The sequence below is a fragment of the Chaetodon trifascialis genome, chromosome 6, assembly GCF_039877785.1.
Source record: "Chaetodon trifascialis isolate fChaTrf1 chromosome 6, fChaTrf1.hap1, whole genome shotgun sequence".
Lineage (NCBI taxonomy): Eukaryota > Metazoa > Chordata > Actinopteri > Chaetodontiformes > Chaetodontidae > Chaetodon > Chaetodon trifascialis.
In genome coordinates this window covers 14,522,299-14,539,900 of record NC_092061.1, presented here as the reverse complement: position 1 = coordinate 14,539,900, position 17,602 = coordinate 14,522,299, and the positions used below count along the sequence as shown (strand labels likewise).

Genomic DNA, 17,602 nt, shown 5'->3' with positions numbered 1-17,602 from the left:
GTAAATTTCTTCTAAATAAATGATTCCACAAATGTGACCTGACTCCTAATTTGCTCTGTGGCAAAAGAAAAAAAAACAAAAGCAGTAAAAGAGCACCGCCTTGTGGCTACACCTGGTTACTGCTGCAGCACTGATCTTCATCTTAAACTATTCAGCCTGCCAGAGGTGGAAAGTAACTAAGTACATCTACTCTATCAACCATAGGAGCCATTTTTCTGCAGAATCAGTAGTTTTAGGGGTTTGAATACAGAATTTACTCCAACAACCTGAACGCTTCTCCCATCACTGCCATTGTGCTGTATTAACCAACGTATACTTACTGGGTGTGTTGGCTTGATTATTTTAACTTTTCTGACCAAACCTGACCACAAACTCTCAAACTGACTGAAAGGGAAGCAAACACTATTGGTCTTCCATTACTATAGCCCCGTTTCACAAATAGAAACCATCGACTACCATGACAAGTCCAGAGATATCGTGAGTAAAGTAATTGCTCCATGAAACAGAGCTAACACCACTTCAGAAAACTGTGCGTCAGGTCCTGTAACTTGGTTGAACAGAAATATGAAGAAACAGCAAAATTCATACTGGTAGCATAAACAAACCCCAAGCTGTTTATACAGATACTGGGATAGCTTTGATTGCTCTGTGTAAATAAAGACCACAAGGAAGATAGAGGAAATAAAGTTTACCTGAAATAATGTTTCCCCAACAGGCCAAGTGTGGCAGGCAGGTGCATCAGATTCAGTGTCAGGGTGATCATTAGCTTAGCTACAGGTTTTAACGAGTGATCAGAGTGCAAAAAGTTGAAAACCAAGACTTCAATATGAGTCCACATTGAAAAGCTTTTAAAGACCTATAAGCACAGTGTGAGTGTCTTTAGTCTAAAACTATGTGCAGCTTTGTCCACAAATGCCAGAAATACAAAAGGATATTGGAAACAATTTGAATCATTTATTTTGGACTGAATCAATGAATACAAAAACATTTGGGGCTGGATGACAGTGCGAAACCACGGGAAGTATTTACAAATGCGTTATCTACAAGAAGGAATGGGATACTTGAAATCTGCTTTCCCAAAATGGGCAAAAATAGAGAGAGAGTGAGAGACACCAAAGTGGAGTGAACAAGTGCTGAAATCTACACCAGGACTGTGAGCCACCGCCGGGCGCTCTGAACTCCTCTTCAGAGGCAAAGCACTGCAGCTTCATCACATCACACAGATGGCACATTTCATACAGATGACTGCTGACTGTTAATAAGAGTTGACACCTGCTGTGAGTCTCATTAGACAGGAGGGGATCAGTGATCATCGACCACCTCAGCCCTTCAATCACTCAGGACAAGTCTCAGTCACCTGCTTTTCTCTATTCTCCCTTTTGGGGCTGTCATAAGAAACTTAGGAGGCCTCTTCATCAATTTTCGGTGCCAAGTAGTATTTGACATGTCCCATATCAGCAATCTTGTATTCCACCACTGCAGAAAGATAAAAGCAGTCAGGTTAGTGCTCACGGTGACATTTCTAGGGATGTTGAAAATCCAAATAGAGACTTATGGCGCATTTCCATTACACAGTTCCAGCTCTACTCGACTCGGTTCTACTCTACTCTACTTGGTTTGGATGGACCACGGTGATATTTTACGAGCAGCCATTTCCCTCAAGTGAGAATAAAGAATAAAGTCAGCGGTTGCTGTTGCCCGGCGTTACAACGGAGGGGGCGGGATTGTTTTTCCGGTGTTGGACATCGCAGACCAGTGAAGACACTCTCCGGCCAATCAGTGGCCGACAGGCTGTTGACGTCACATATAGTATCGCTTCTACTCGCTTGGAACTTTGCCAGAGCAGGTACTAAAAATAGTATCGGGTACCAGGTACTATCCCTAATGGAAACACAAAACAACCGGGTAGAGTAGAGTCGAGTTGCGCTAGTGGAAATGTGGCATTAATCATTCACTAAAGGAAAGCTGCACGTACCGAGGGGGATGTCAGCAGACATGCTGAGGGTGACCGTCTTGGACAGCGGCGTGGCCTTAGTGAAGAAGTTCAGGTAGTTGAGGGCAAAGATCAGCTGGACGGGTTCGTTCATCTCAATAGTAACCTAAAGACAGAAAGTGAAGGTAAATGGTCAAACACTGCACGTGTGCTGTCAACAATAAGGACTACTTTCTAAAGCCATTAACCTGATGATTTGAATCAAATAGCTTGTTTTGTCCAAATATCAGCTGTTGAGAAGCTGGAAATAATGAATGATGACTGTCATAAATTATACAAGTGAATGCTGCTGTACTGAAAACCCAAACTAATTAAAATCCTGTTTTATTCAACCTTGTGGGTGCTCCTGGTGGACAAACTATGTCATGGCAACACCAGTTTTAAATGGCTCTTTTTTGTACTCCACTTCTTCTTTTAGCTGAACAAAGTAAAAGCTGACACCATAACATCAGAATTTATGGCCAGAACTATCATATGGCTCCACTAAAATCACTGTTCTGATATTAACTCAACTCAGTGCCTATCATACTCACAGCCTCATCCTCTTTGTCTATGTTGCTGGTCTGGGACAGCTTGACGTTTCCTGTGCCCAGATCTCCTGAGGCAGAGAACTTGACTCCGTCCTTGGCGCAGGAGATCATGACGGCGTCACCGATCTGGGACAGGTCACGGCAGATACGGGCAAACTCCCCAGAGGGCATCTTCACCACACAGCTGTACTCCTGCTCCTGGAGGGACAGGCGGACAGACAGACAACAGTCAGGAACTCTGTGCCTGAAAAGTATTTTGGGCCAAAGACAAGGACAGGCCACAAATTACTTACTGGAATACCCAGCTGCTCCACATCCAGGTCCATCAGTTTCATCTCATAATCTGACACCTTCTCCTGGTCTGTAAGAGAGAAAAGAGAGAAGGAAAAAATGTTGTTAATGCTGAGGAAACATAATTAAACCACATCTGTTGAGCTTTAACACCACTAACTCAAAAACTTACTGAGTGTCTCAAACACGAGGGCGAGTGTGTCTGCATTGTCTTCTGCTCTGAGGGTAATGATGTCTTCATTTCCTGCACACTTGAGGATTTTTGACATACTGTGTGGGAATGAGGAGAAAAAAACATCAACACTGTGACAAATGACAAAGGAAAGACGAGAAAATGTGGAGCAGATTTTGTGACGTCAAATAACAAAACCTCACATTTTGGGTTAAAAAAAAAGACATTTAAAATACACAAGAGTGATGAATCACTTCACAGTAATCAAACACAAGTAATTAATTTAATGTTGGTATCAATAGTCCGTACCATCAAGTACAGCATAGAAAGCATGTTAACTGTAAGAGCTCTGGGTGTTGGACTGCCGCAACAGATGAAATGCAAATTATGTCACTGTGGACTTCTTCCTTTCCTTTACACAGTGCCAAATGGCAGCCCAAGCAAACATCTTCAAATTGATCCTAAACCAAAGACTTTATCAAAACAGTCGTTTTATGTCCACAGAATGATCAATCCACATTTTCACTTATTGTTTCAGGCCTAATTCAGCGTCTCTAACCTCTAATCTAAAGTTACAAAAAGTGGGTGACAACAATGTCTAAAACTAAAGTTTTCTAAGTTTAATATACATAAAATATATGTACTGCATTCAAGTAACAAACTCAAAATCAACATCGTAGCTGAATAACTTCGATCATCCGGTGTAAAGTTACGAAGAGGCGGCAGTGAAACGGAAGCGGAAGTTCTCGCGTTCAACAACAATTCCCGCCAACCCTCCTTTTCGGGAATTTGGCGCTCAAATGACGTCGCTATGTAATCACAATGGCTGCAGCTGTTTCCTAAACTGCGCCACATATAATTTCAGCATAAAACAGTGTTGTGACATTCACCGTCTTTGTAAATAACGCGTATAAACCGCTCTGTTTTGACGGTGACAGTAAAGAGTTAACTGTGGACGGGATGGGAGCTCGTGCGGCAGTGACATGCCCGGGCAACTCCACCAAGATGGCCACTCTTTGTAAGCTGCAGGCATTAGAGATCATTAACTAGCATGAACAAAATATACGGTAGTCACCAGTTCACTGTGTGTAACGTAAACAGCTAGAAATGCGATTAAAAACGCTTTTTAAAACAAAGCCTGGATTGTTTTTACATCCACTTTCGTAGTGAAGAATTTTTGGCTAATCGACCTGTCAAACTACATTAGTCAGCAGAAGCTTCATTCCCCTGCGAACCAATAACCTAACAACGCCACAGACAGACGGCGAAGAACAGAAAATCAAATGATCTGTGTCTAAAATAGCTGTACGTAAAGTTTACTCCACCTGCCGAGGTTGACTCCCATGGCGAGGTTTCTGTCGCAGCGGTACGAGTCGAAGCCGTCATGCCGCAGGGTGAGCTGGACCAGGGAGACGTGAGAGGAGTCCATGCTCTGCAGAGAGATGCCGGACGAGCTAACGTCCCAGCAGGCTTCTGTGATCAGATCCTTCAGAGCCTCCAGCACCTTCTTCAGGATGGAGCCTTGGACCAGACGAGCCTCAAACATGGTTGCTGTGGAGTTTTAAGCCTGCGTAGTTTCAAACGAAGAAGTTTTTGGTCGCTTTTAGCGGCACTTCGTCGAAATGGAGGTAGCAGTGCAGAGACTTCTGTAAAAGTAGAGTCTTTGTGTGTTGTTAACTAGCAGAGGTGCAGTACGCAAACACCACTCTCAGTGCCGATAGAAGGTTTGAGCTGTAAGCGCGCGCTAACGTCAAGTTTTAATAACTCGGCGTCGTTGCGTCATTTCCGTATCCTTGTCGCGTCTAAACCGCTAAAACGAGTGGGCACTGATGTCGGCCATATTGGAGAGGACAATTCTCTAAAGCACGTGAACACAACTGTGATGGAAAATCACCTAGGAAACCTAAAAATACACCCAGAAAGACCACACACAGTCAAAAGAGCGAAATGCTTTCGATTAAAAAGTAAAATACAATAAATAAATGAAATTATCATAATAAAATTATCTGGCGAAATAGCACATCAATCAGTTTTATATTTACGAAACTATTTCTTTAACATTTTGGGGGGATTTGAGACCTGTGAACATTTTTTTAAATTCACGAAAGAAACAGGGGATTGAGGAAAATCCACCAATTCATTTGCAGCAATAGATGTGGGATTTACCAGAGGTGAAAGAAATATCCACATCCATTACTTAAAGCCACATTGTACAAGTACTGTTACAAAAAGTCAAGAAAAATACTTAAAAGTTGAAGCTCTCAATGCAAGAAAAGCAGCAAAGCTTCACATTTGTGAAGCTGGAACCATGAAATGTTTTTACATGACATTGTAATTAATCCTCTCAGCTGCACTTGTATAAACTGCTGGGTAATTTAGTTTATTACCAAATCACTGAATTATTGAAGGCTGCAAAAACACTAGGTCTAAACTGTGACATACAAGTTTTTTGTTTTTCTCCTTCAAACATACACTTTCTTCTTCCTATTCTTTCCCCTGTGATAAATTATGTGTAAAATGCCAACTTGTGCAAAAATAATGACACAGAAAGAAAACAGTGAGCTTAAAATTTTTTATTTAGTTTTATCAATCAATGAGGAGTGCTCAGTTTGACTCATGCTGCCTTCAGATGGAGCCTGTGAGCTCCAGGTGACAACATGGGAAGTCGTGTGCACGATGTTTGCCGTTCAAGTGGTTGGGTCGTAAGTTCTCGTCTTTCTTCGCTTCATTGCAATAAATGCTGAGTTATTTCTTGGACGTAAAATTCAGAAGAAAAACTCTACAGGACGAAAATAACAGTATATTCATCAGCAAACATCAAAACTCAGAACTCATGTTTAACACGGCTCCATTTGAAGGCCTCACACACACATAACCACATCCCCAGCTCGTCTCACACATACAGACACATATTACAGATGGTACTTTTACACTGTCACTTAACCCCTGAGTATATATGGATTCAGGCCACTTAAGACCATGGCCATTTGACACTTGGCGCAAATAGAGCAAATCTCACAAGATCTTATAAAAGAGAGTGAAGGACAAAAAAAAACATTCTGAGGCTTTAAGGAAGGTCAGGTATGAAAAAAATGCACATTTTGTATTACGTGTTGTGGCAGGGATTTCATTTATATTTGGACGGTTAGAAATGTGTGCTGGGATTGAGTGCAGAGACCGGATTCTTTTATAGTGGGGGTATCTGTTCAGAGACCATCAGGCAGAACGTAGTTGGTTGCCATGGCAAGGATGGGGGCTCCTGTTGGGATGCCGGGGAAAGGACCACTGGACCCAGCGATGTCAATGTGGGAGTATGGAAGAGGTTTATCGGAGTCCACGCCATGCTGCGGTGGACATGAAAGCCATAATACAAGTGAATCACTGCACTTCTTCCACATGACATTCTCTCATATTTACAGATGAATAAGAAATTATTCTGATAAATGAGCGAGCACCTTATCGAGCCCTGAGGCCATGATGAGGAAGGCTGCAGGGGTCTGATGCCCTCGAGGTGTCGCTGAGGACGGCAGGTTGTTGCACTGCAGGATGTCCTCGTACTCAGACTTGCCCTTGTGGAACTCGTAGTCTTCTCGTCTGATGCTGGACACCTCGAACACATCGCCCAGCACCTCTCCAGCTGCATGGGAAAGGACGAGAGGAGAGTAAAGCTTTGAAAGCTCTGGAAAAACCTCGCACACGGACCCTGAATTCAGACTGTTTTGTCAAACGTCTGTTCTCAAGGTTGAAAATGAACTTTCATGGCCAAACAGTTTTCTCACCTTTCTGCCACTGGGCAGCATTACTGCTGCGATGGGCCGGTCCATTGTCCATGATGATCTACCAAGAGAAATCCAAAACTCAGTACAAACAGTAACTTCTACTCCAGTGGGTTATTTGGATGTAATGTTTAATATCTCTCAGCTGGTGCTGGTGTTCTCTGTTTCAGTGGTACTCACAGAGTAGTTGGGTCCCATGGCTCTGATGGCATGACCAGTCAGAGTAGCAATAGTAAACAAACTCGGAGAAGTCTCTCGTACTGCCTGCAGAGACAGAGGACGTGATGAGAATGAGGCGGGATAGACACGCAGGTAAAAAGGAGTTTGGATGTATGAATTAGTTTAGCATTTAAAGATGCTGGGACCTTCTCCTTCATCTCACAGAGCAGGTCGACCATCACCATACGTCCCTCGGCGTCCGTGTTTCCCACTCTCACTCTGCGACCCGCGCGGGAAACCACCAGTTCATCGGCCACGTAGCAGTCTGACAAAACACACACATACACACAAAATGGGGAGAGGAGGTGCTATATCACAGATTCCACGGAGAGAAATGTAAACAGGAACACATACGACAGAAAAAAGTGGATTTACACCAACCTGCACCGACACTGTTCCTCACCATGGCCATGGAGCCGATGACTTTCAGATGGCTGGGCTTCAACTTGGCTAAAATCTAGAGAGCAAGAGGAGCGTTAGTGCTGCAAAACAAAAGCACAAAACTTCAAGTTTCACTATCCACGTTAAAACTTTGAATTCACCTGGAAGAAGCCGGCCACAGCAGCGGCTCCACACTTGTCCCTGTGCATCCCAGCCATGAAGCCACCAGCCTTGATGTCTGCTCCACCGGTGTCGTAGGTGATGCCCTGGAAACACCATATATATATATACCTCCATTTATTACAGAGTCAGTCATATACAGATGAAATATGCTCATTTTTGACCAATACTGAAGCAATTAAACTCAACATGCCTTCCTTAAATCTCTCTTAAAGATTTGGAACTAGTGATTATTACAGAATGTGATTATCTGTCAATCCTTTTTGACAGAAACAGTATAAAGACATTATATTAATGTTTTACCTAATTTATCCAGAAACTGTAGCTTGTGCAACGTAATTCAAGTGTTTTCTCCAACAGTCACTGTTTAATTGTCAGTGTTTCGGCCGGATGTCTGGTGATGTTCGGTGAACTGATCTTTAGGAGCTGTTGGACTGTGTTTTTTTTTTTTCTTTACTGTACTCATGTTTCACCGAGTCTAAAACTTAATATTTCCTTTAATGCTTTAGTTGACAGAAGTCTGAGAGTCTCCTCTCACCTTTCCCACCAACATGAGCGTCTTGTGGACCGGTCCCTCTCCACAGTACTGCAGCTTGATAACTCTGGCCTGGTGACGAGGTACACCTGTATGTGGACGAATAATGAATCAATAGGAATGCAAACACCTTTAAAAAAAATAAAATAAAAAAAAATAATCAGTGACACTCTGTGTGCAGGGTTAATGAGTGATATGAACAAAATATGTTGTCCTACTGTTGGCACAGCGGTTGACTGCAGCCAGACAGGGATACTCTTTCTCCAGAACCTTCAGGTTGCTCACCACTTCCACCTGGAGGTTAAATAACAGACACATTGAAGTGGACTTAAATGCCACTGAAGAACCAAATGGCCACACAATGACATACACAGAGCATTGAGAGAGGACTGCTGGCTTTGTCCTGACAATGAAAACCAGAGGATTGTGTGATTCTCTTTGAAGGAGTATTTCTTGCTACCTGCACTGGGCTGTCCCTGAAGAGTTCCTGGACGTACTCGGTCACACGAGGAGCAGCCATTCGTTCAGGGTCTGAGCCGCCAATGTCACGATATGCCACTCTGAGGAGGGGAAACAGGACAGCCGGTGAACGAGTGAACACGACCGGAGAAATCTTTAGCAGGGAACGAGGCGCCATATTTGACCCACCTCCCGCTCTCCAGAGCATCGGCGAGCTTCACCAGCGTCTGTCCCTCGGCCTCCTGCGCTGTCCACAGACCCAGAACACACACCTTGTAGTTGGTGGGATTTACGTTGGCTTCCCTCACTTCCAGGGGCTTTTGTGGGGAAAAAGGATTATAAAAAGTGAGTGTATGTTTGCCAAGCGCAGAACTACTCCCTGGATACATGCAGGTAAAGCCGAGACAGACCTAGAAAACACCTGGAGTGACTTCACTTCCTTGAAATTTGTGGTGAACACGGAAAACTGCTAAATTCAACCATGCAACTAGACATCTACATGGACAGTAGTGACTAATTAATACATCTGGATTTGAAAGCTTTGTTCAAATTGTTGATTTCATCAAATCTCCTGCAGTTTTGGAGGGTAGTCATGTTATATGCACATTATTTAAGGCTTACTTTACTTTGTTCCAGAGTGAACTGCATTCACACTATTCTGCAAATGTGGCCAAATGCATTCCTCCACCTTCTAATGTGCTTTTTTTGTAAGCGGATCACAATGAATCCACACCTGCACAAGAATGAGTTGGTGTTTTTCTCACCATGTAGAGAGCCTGAAGGGCCCCGAGTGCAGCCACCATTGTACTGTGCTTATAGTCCTTGTGTGGAGGGCAAACCAACAGGGGGCGTTGCATGCCCGCTTTCAAGGCCCTGAAAGGACACGAAGATGAGCAAGAGGGCAAAGAAACCTGGAGACAAACCAGCCATATGAGACACTAAAAGTGGAAAGGATCAGCTACCATCAACTGACCGTTTGATGCCGTTGGCTGCTGCATCGCTGAAGCGTCTGACGTCATCGTAGTCACGGTTAACCGGGCCTGTGGAGGCAAACACCAGGCGATTACCAGGGAGACCAGGGACCTTCAGGACCACCACCTCCTCCTCCAGACCACTGTCCACCTAGAGGGAGAGAATCAGTATCAGTACTGGATACACAATTAATCTTCAGTTATATTGTCTTTTTCTGTTTTCCTACAGTCATAGATTACATCTTATTGTATTCTTCCTGATAACCCCCATTAGGAGCAGTAATCGGTGTTTGGTGTCTGAGTGCATGTCAGTTTAATCTGGGTGTAAAAGAGACAAAGATCAGGTGAGAAAATTATATCTTTTTCAGGTTTGTGAGCTTGAAGAGCTTACAGAGCTGTAGTCCTGCAGTGGTGCTCTGAGACACTCGAGCGCAGGGGGCAGCGTTTCATAGCTGGGGGCCACCAACACGATGCCATCAAAACTAAGGAAAAAGACAATACCATCATTTAACACAGCCGTCTGCTCACATGCACAGAATAACTTGAACAATGGCAGCGAAAGAGGAGGTGGTGTATTTCTCCCAATACTCACTTCTGGTTTTTGAGGTCGCTGGTCCATTCAACAGGCTGGACGCTGCACAGAGGAAAACAAAAAGGAAAAACTGTTATTTCCTTTTGTTTAAGCAATGTCAGCACTGTCTGACACAAAAATGCAGAGATATTTCAGACAGAGTGATGCAAAGTGACTTTACGGCAGTTTTTATAATGCAGGTTAATGATAACAGTGGGTCAAAGTGTGGAAACCTGCAAGACCTTTGAGATCTGCTCTTATTAGGTTTGGCACAGCAGAGAAAGCAAAACATTGTACCTAGTGTGCAGGGAAGACCACAGTTTGCAGTGGATCAGAAGATCAGATTTTTGCACTCGTCAGACATTTCTGGCATCATATGACACTTGACAGGAATTTGAGGAAATTCAGTCGGACTAAAAGTGAAACCTTAGCAAAATATGTGGCAGCTTTTAGTGGAAACTGAATCCAGATAAGATCAGACGTGTACTGCAATCTGAGAGGGTGAGAATTTTTCACTTTCAGTGGTGAATTAATAATCTAATGAAGCATTTGGCTAATAATCAAATATGAATTAAATGACTTGATCAAACCAGTTGGAGAAAACACGATATTTTACAGCTGTGGGTCAAACCCTCAGTGTCACGAACAAAGCTGCACGTGAGAAAACCGTCGAACCAAGCCGACAATCAGGCAGGTAGAGTCAAAGCAGCCGTTCATCTCACCTGGTGCACATTGTGGTCCTCCACCTCCGGTGTCTTCGGGGCGAAAGGGACAGCTGGTAGCCGCTGACGACAGATCCTTCCTTTCTGTCCTCCCCGTTGGTCACATGATCTGTTAAGTTGCAATCGCGCTGCTTTCGCGGGCCTCTCGTAGCTTGTAAATACGACTAACCGAGTCATAAAATGCTACTTTACTCTGATTTAAGAGTTTTGTGTGTTAAAATAATGTCACCAGAAATATTACCTAGTTAGTTACTGGTTCCAGTTTAAGCATTTGAGTGTGTTCTAGCATACATTAATCCATAAAAGTAAACTTATCGACATTTACGGCAGCTGGCTATTGTTTGTTTTAAATATGCTAAAGTCGCTAAATTCCTACTACACTGAAGGGCACGTTAAAATACAGAAGGGAAATGGAGTTTTGTGAGCTGTTTCAACAAACGCGAAAAGCAGCATTCAGATAATTATATGACAAATAACGTTAACTGAATTATCACCTGATGTTACATAACATTAATAACAACCATGGCTAGTCTCTGTCGTTAGCTTCACGTGAGTAATCTACTTCGCTTTTGACAGAACTGACCTCATGAACTACAAACACTAACCGGAAGTAGTTAACCTTGTATTTTCTGTGCAGAAACGGAGAGGTGAGTATGAACTGGAGAGTACAAAGGGCATGAAATAAGTGGTAGCTGTCCTGCTTATTCAGTAGCAGGTTTCAGTGTCACATTCCTCTCATAAAGTAATTTCATGTAAGTGAAAAGCCAAACTGCAGACCAGACTGCAGGTCGGCAGAAGGTACCGCTTTTGCAGGTGCGTTCACGCTCATCTTTTCGAGGTTATGTTTGAACTTTGCAGCTCTATTATCAGCGATAGCACCTTATTATAATTGTGCTTTGCAGCAGACATTATTTGTACTTGCCCCTTTTGGCAGCCTCCTCTCGGCTTACTGCAGGTCACATGCTGCTCATGCTGTTCTTACTGCTCTGATCATTGTGAGTATTTAGAGGTTTTTCCGCGAAGGACAGTAAAAGTAACAGGTTGACAGATTTCTCAGGTAAGCTTGGGTAATGAAATCCTCTCTTTTTTAAACAAATTTGTGCTTTTTGTTTTGTTGCCCATTTTTGTTTTTGCATTACGTGCAAGTTTTCAGGTGCTTCTGTCCAAAGACATGTGACGGTGCTGAAAAGTCAACAAACAGACAGAAATGTAATCATTACATTTCTTGATAATGAGTTACTAATTTGTCAAGGAAAAATACCAAACTTCCTCTGGTTTCAGCGCCTCCGATATGAGGATTTGCTGCTTTATACAGATTAAGTTTAATATCTTCTGAAGCTGTGAACTGTGAGCTTTAGGAAACTGTAATGGGGACCTTCCTGTTTTATATTATTGAAAAGGCAAACAACTAACTGAGAAAAAAATGCAACGATACATGGGGTTTTGGATTGTGTGTAGGTGCTGCTATCTATTTTAAATTTGTGTCCCTTGACGTGGAGGATTTCAACATAAAGCAGAAAACTGTGTTTTCTGTTTTCTTTGCTTGTGTTTTCACTGTCATCTGTTCTCCTTCCTCTTCACCTCACTTCTTCTGTCCTCCATCAGATGAGACTTCCCCTCCACTCCTTTTGCATCTTCAGGAGTTTCTTCTCTCAAAGGCAAACAACAAACCCGCAGAGGCGAAGCTTGAGCGGTGCAGGGATGCGTCTGGTTCAGTTTCATCGCCGTGGTGGCGGAGGAGGCATCAGAGTGGGAGTGGAGCACGGCGAGGGCCTCGGCGTGGTGGATCTGAAGGCATTTGACCCCTCCATGCCCTCGACAATGAGGGAGCTGCTGGAGCTGGGAGACGAGGGTCTGGAGCGTGCACAGAGGTATGAAACACATTCTTATATTCAGCCACATGATGACCAAAGACCTTTGTCTGTCTTCCTTCACTCTACTTTCTTCCTCCCAAATCCTCTTTGTGAACATCTGCTGAATAAATCTTCTTCATGGTTTCCATAATTTTATTAAATCATCACATTTGTCCATATAAAAGTCATCTCCTAAATCAACAACCTCCCTGAATCTTTTTCATCTCATCGTCTTCCTTCATCCTTTATTTGCTCCTACAACTTTATCTTCCTCATCACCGTCTTCTTCCTCTTCATTCATCTTGTTTGCGAGTCATCATGTTCTTGCTAAGCCATCCTCCTCCTCTTCCTCAGAGCCTCGTCATCGGGTCAGTGTGTGTTGGAGCGGTCAGACATCCAGCTGCTGTCTCCCGTGTTGGCCCCAGAAAAGGTGGTGTGTGTGGGTATGAACTACCGGGATCACTGCCTGGAGCAGAATGCCCCGATCCCCAAAGAGCCAATCATCTTCAGCAAATTCCCCAGCGCCATCACCGGCCCGTATGATGACATCCTTCTGCCCTCAGAGAGCCAGGTGAGCCAGGCGCACACTCACACCTGCTTGGGTAAGTGTGTAGTTTGTAACTGGGACACTGTTGCGCTGCTTCCTGATGCTGTATTTGCTTCATCTTTTGTCTGACTGAAGGAGGTGGACTGGGAGGTGGAGCTGGCCTTTGTGATTGGACGAAAGGGAAAACACATCAAGGTGAGCGTCACATCATCGCCTCCGACGGCCGCGATACTTTCACTCCATTTCCGCTCCTCTTGCTGTTCAGGAGGAAGACGCTCTCTCCTATGTGGCTGGGTTCACTGTGGCCAATGACATCAGCGCGCGTGACTGGCAGATGAAGCGCAACGGGAAGCAGTGGCTGCTGGGAAAAACATTTGACAGCTTCTGTCCTCTCGGCCCTGCATTAGTAACCACAGACGCTGTGAAAGGTGAGACTTTCAGACATCATGATAATGGGCATACGACTGCAAGTTTGCTGAGCCCTGTGTGCAGAAATAAGTGTCTAAATTTAGGTGTGGAGGTCATAATCTGCCAATTTCAAAGCAGAGATATAAGTAACTTTATGTCTGACAGTAAGTTAAGGTAACAAGTATCACATTGATTATTGACATTTATGTCCCATTTTTGTCATTACCTCCCAGCTTTATGTAACAATAATTCCTTATAAGTAATTGATTAATGTGAAGTGGACACACAGATAAGTGGCAGAAAATGCTGGTGATCAACCAGTGAAAGAATAATAAGTATAAATTCATTAAAGTTGTCGCTTAAACTGACCCTTGCCCACCACGAGACAGTGAGCTCCTGTAGATAACAGTGCTGGCAGTGTTTGCTGACTGAGACTAAAAAATCAACCCTTTCTTGCATCAGTCTTACTTGTAGATTTTAAATGTGATTCGTCTCCTGACAGGCCGCAACCACATACTGAAATGATTATAACTCGTGCTACTGCCCACGGCAGCCAAAGAGCTGTATCCAGGACATTTGGAATGAAACTCAAGTCTTTTTAATGTCTCCTCAAACCTTTTTTTGATGGAACTGAATTCCGTGTTTTTGAGGACTTTTCATAACCTGCAGGGTTTGATACTTTGCATCATTCCCCCTCCAGATCCTCACAACCTGGGCGTCCGCTGCCTTGTTAATGGAGACACAGTCCAGAGCAGCAACACTGATCAGATGATCTTCAAGACGGAGACGCTTGTCGCCTGGGTCTCAAAGTATGTCCACTCAGTGCACTCTTTCTCCTCAGGATGATGCTGTCTTTGCTTCAGTTTCAATGTTGCACAGATTTTCTTTATAACCAAAACTTTCACATTTTCCTGCTTCAGTACCTCAAACTGAAAGTGCAGAAATTATGCAAATCAAATCGTGTCTGAAATGAATCCACAAAAGGCACACTGTGCCAGCAAATACCCTCAGTTTGTCACGACTTGCAGCTGAAATTACATGCTACAACTGAGACTGATCCATCAGGGCTGCCACTCTTTTGCCCTGAAGCACCCTGAAGCACAAAGTACAGTGTTCTCTCAGCTCATCTGAGATTCTCGGACAGAAAAGCCTCTCAGTCCCTCACCTGACTCACTGCTGACGATGCCTGTGTCCTTCTGTAACGATGGCAATCAATGGTGCCTTTCACAGGATCTGTACATACACTGCAATCTTTTGGGGGAAGTTATTGTTTTGCATGCTCTCATCTAAATGAGCAGACAAATCATATTGCATGATCATGAGAAAAAAATAATTTTCTACAGTCGACCGCAAGTCATGGTCATTTTGATGCAGCTGCATCGCACATCCTCCTCCCTGCTCCTCAATCTGTGCCTCCTCTGTGTGTTTTTTCCCCTCCTGTCAGGTTCGTGACGTTGACTCCAGGAGATGTGTTCCTGACAGGCACTCCTCCAGGTGTGGGCGTGTTCAGAAAGCCACCTGTCTTCCTCAAGGTGATTTCAGGGGAGAAAATGACAGGAATTGAAAAAACATGTAGAACACACCAGTGTCTGTAGACTTTACTTTCACTTTATCAAGAGTAATAAACCTAACAGCTGTGTGTAATGTTTATTTTCTCTAAACAGAGTTAAATGCGTAATCCATAACACAATATTTTAATAGATAGTGAGAAAGTGGTTCGACTGAAAAGAGGCAAAGCTGTGTTTTTACGAAGTGTTGAACTGTTTTCTCTTTCAGAAAGGAGATGTGGTGGAGTGCCAGATAGACCAGCTAGGCTCTATAATCAACAAAGTGGTCTAAACCCTCCAACAACCTGCTGAAAACACCCACCACGAATCCACGAAGGAACATCAGATGTTAAATAAACCGACTGCTGCACACAGTAAATTACTATTTCCGAAAAGCTGAATTAATCTTTGCTTCTATCAGAAGTGTGAAATGTGTAAAAATGTTTCATAATGAATGTTTTATCTGATACTACAGTAATTGAGAGGAAGGAAAATGTGGTATTTTTACTACATGAAACAGTGTAATTAAATGACTCAACATGGTGTTTTTGCAGCTTGACCTCGGTTGTAGAGTCATCGTCACCACTAGTTGTAAAAATACTCTCTATCAGCAGCCACACACTCACGCCGTAGAGAAACTATGAACCTCCTGTTTCAATATGTAAAAAATAAAAAGCTTTTCTAATTATGTTGAACATCCAGGGTGATAAATTGATGAATTTTCTAACTTAGAGGATTAAACAGCCACTGTCTCATAAAAAGTAAACGGGTTTGCAGTAAAATTAAAAACATGTCATCTTCAGAACGTGTCCCTGACCGTGCCTGGGAGAAAATTCTTCATAATTACTTCGATCTGGGCTTTGATTCATTTCTCATTTTGTTCTTGCTGAAATCACTGAAGTGAATGTTTGCGTTCCACTGACAGAGCCAGTTTTAGAGAAATCCCCCAACTCTGTCGACCCATTTACATTTTACAGTAGTGATGAGCTGGCGTTCACCTGCCAATTATGTTTAACCACTGAGTCACTTGCTGTGTCAAATGACTAGATTCAAGACTCAGCATTACATTACATTCAGTTGGTACATTACTTAACACTCTACATTTAATTGATTAAACCACCACACATACAATTAATGGGCAGATCTACCACCTTCAGGCCCCAGGCACCATGATGGGTCACGATGGGATTCTTTTCTAAATGTCAAGATGGATAAATTCAAATAAATTATTGAAATAAGTTCATTTGCATCATAAAAATCAAATCACTTCACCCCCCACTGGCACATTTTCAGATTTAAAAAAAAAGTTCTCCACATGATGTGTTTTCTGGCATATGATAGAAACACTAAAACTAATTTTAGCCCGCTGATGGAACAGTCCTGCGATAAATCCTACTTTCACGAAGGTTTTAATGTTCGGTTTTTATTGTTTTACTGAGGTGCTGACTCAACTGCATGATCACTTTGGAGAATGTACTGCAGTTTGTGGTGCATTTGAGTTGTAATGAGAGGTGTTTCTAATATTTTGTCCACTCTCATTGGTATAAACGCTTCAGTGTTATGTTATTCACTTCAACAGCACCACAACATTAACACTGAATACTATGGAGTTTATAGCAGGACTGTGGTATTAGACTGCTTTAGCTTTACTTGGTGTTAAACCACACAGTAATTGCATACTGTATACAGTATAGGCAGACCAGTATACTGCTTTTGCAATTAGTATAAGAGAAATCAACCTAATTGTTTGTACAGGGAAGATAACATAATGCTTACGCTGGACTTTGATCAAACTGCTACATTAAAATGCCATATGCCATTTTAAACAGCCAGAAAAGCCTTTTCCATTGTTGTAACAGTCATGTTTTGTGTCTAACTCTGGAGCTGTTTCACCCTCACCCACCATTACTTTCCCTTTGTCCAAGCTATGAGCGGCACCTCCATTTCCTTTGTGCAGTGTATTATTATTTCCATTATCATTATGAATTACACTGAGTGTCTACACTTTTCCACTCAAAACCTGCAAAGAATGAGTGCCTAGTGTGGATTTCAGACCCATCTGTGTATTCAGTATTGAGGCTTTAGCAGTACACCCAGTTCAACACTGGGTGGCAGTAGAGGTTCATGCTCTATGAGAGCTGATGGACTGCAGCTTGAGTTTGTGGTTAGCTTAGAAGGGGAGGAGGGGGACAGATAGCTGCGAACTAGAAAATATTAATGCCTGCCAGAAAAAAGCTGCACATCCAGTTCAAAGCGAGGAATTGATTTGTCTGCATCTTTGTGTCAAAAGGTCTTTGTCGAACGGACAGAGTCTCCCCTGAGGTCTGAGTCAGCACAGAAACATCTACGCATTTAGGAGGAGAGCAAGTCAGAGCAATGAGCTGTTCAGACGAAACTATATCCATAAAAATGAGCATAATATAATTACTGTGAGCACTTTGTGTGTG

General features: G+C 43.0%; 3 protein-coding genes across 4 annotated transcripts; 1 reads left to right on the top strand and 2 right to left on the bottom strand.

The window, feature by feature from the left end:
- Positions 1–934: 934 nt before the first annotated feature.
- On the bottom strand, positions 935–4,719 carry pcna (proliferating cell nuclear antigen). The gene is made up of 6 exons (XM_070964327.1): positions 4,312–4,719; positions 2,987–3,084; positions 2,817–2,884; positions 2,527–2,721; positions 1,976–2,099; positions 935–1,476 (listed from the first exon to the last, which is right to left on the bottom strand). The coding sequence occupies exons 1-6, from the start codon at positions 4,530–4,532 to the stop codon at positions 1,400–1,402; spliced, it is 783 nt and encodes a 260-aa protein (XP_070820428.1). The 5' UTR covers positions 4,533–4,719; the 3' UTR covers positions 935–1,399.
- Positions 4,720–5,804: 1,085 nt separating this feature from the next.
- On the bottom strand, positions 5,805–10,899 carry LOC139332688 (putative aminopeptidase W07G4.4). The gene is made up of 16 exons (XM_070964760.1): positions 10,801–10,899; positions 10,100–10,141; positions 9,899–9,989; positions 9,510–9,658; positions 9,301–9,409; positions 8,726–8,853; positions 8,538–8,637; positions 8,296–8,371; positions 8,081–8,166; positions 7,524–7,628; positions 7,363–7,438; positions 7,128–7,246; positions 6,943–7,026; positions 6,766–6,823; positions 6,442–6,623; positions 5,805–6,330 (listed from the first exon to the last, which is right to left on the bottom strand). Exons 1-16 carry the CDS (start codon positions 10,809–10,811, stop codon positions 6,193–6,195), a joined length of 1,554 nt encoding a protein of 517 aa, XP_070820861.1. The 5' UTR covers positions 10,812–10,899; the 3' UTR covers positions 5,805–6,192.
- A 455-nt stretch (positions 10,900–11,354) lies between these two features.
- Positions 11,355–15,830, top strand: fahd2a (fumarylacetoacetate hydrolase domain containing 2A). 2 transcript variants are annotated; one of them, XM_070964762.1, is made up of 8 exons: positions 11,355–11,447; positions 12,406–12,671; positions 13,008–13,224; positions 13,336–13,395; positions 13,466–13,628; positions 14,309–14,417; positions 15,053–15,140; positions 15,385–15,830. In XM_070964762.1, exons 2-8 carry the CDS (start codon positions 12,406–12,408, stop codon positions 15,445–15,447), a joined length of 966 nt encoding a protein of 321 aa, XP_070820863.1. In that variant the 5' UTR covers positions 11,355–11,447; the 3' UTR covers positions 15,448–15,830. The 2 variants fall into 2 exon arrangements, with proteins under 2 accessions (XP_070820863.1, XP_070820864.1); XM_070964763.1 differs by having other exon boundaries at positions 11,437–11,857.
- Positions 15,831–17,602: the final 1,772 nt, after the last annotated feature.

Bases quoted from the DNA above. Each gene is read 5' to 3' on its own strand.
- pcna (XM_070964327.1), bottom strand. From the start codon at position 4,532: ATGTTTGAGGCTCGTCTGGTCCAAGGCTCCATCCTGAAGAAGGTGCTG. The intron at 3,085-4,311 runs GTGGAGTAAACT...ATTCCCACACAG, and splicing joins ATGGGAGTCAACCTCGGCAG to TATGTCAAAAATCCTCAAGT. The intron at 2,722-2,816 runs GTAAGTAATTTG...CTGTCCCTCCAG, and splicing joins TGGAGCAGCTGGGTATTCCA to GAGCAGGAGTACAGCTGTGT.
- LOC139332688 (XM_070964760.1), bottom strand. The intron at 9,990-10,099 runs GTGAGTATTGGG...CTTTTTCCTTAG, and splicing joins AGCGACCTCAAAAACCAGAA to TTTTGATGGCATCGTGTTGG. The intron at 9,410-9,509 runs GTCAGTTGATGG...GTGTCCTTTCAG, and splicing joins GCAGCCAACGGCATCAAACG to GGCCTTGAAAGCGGGCATGC.
- fahd2a (XM_070964762.1), top strand. From the start codon at position 12,406: ATGAGACTTCCCCTCCACTCCTTTTGCATCTTCAGGAGTTTCTTCTCT. The intron at 13,629-14,308 runs GTGAGACTTTCA...TTCCCCCTCCAG, and splicing joins AACCACAGACGCTGTGAAAG to ATCCTCACAACCTGGGCGTC. The intron at 14,418-15,052 runs GTATGTCCACTC...CCCTCCTGTCAG, and splicing joins CTTGTCGCCTGGGTCTCAAA to GTTCGTGACGTTGACTCCAG.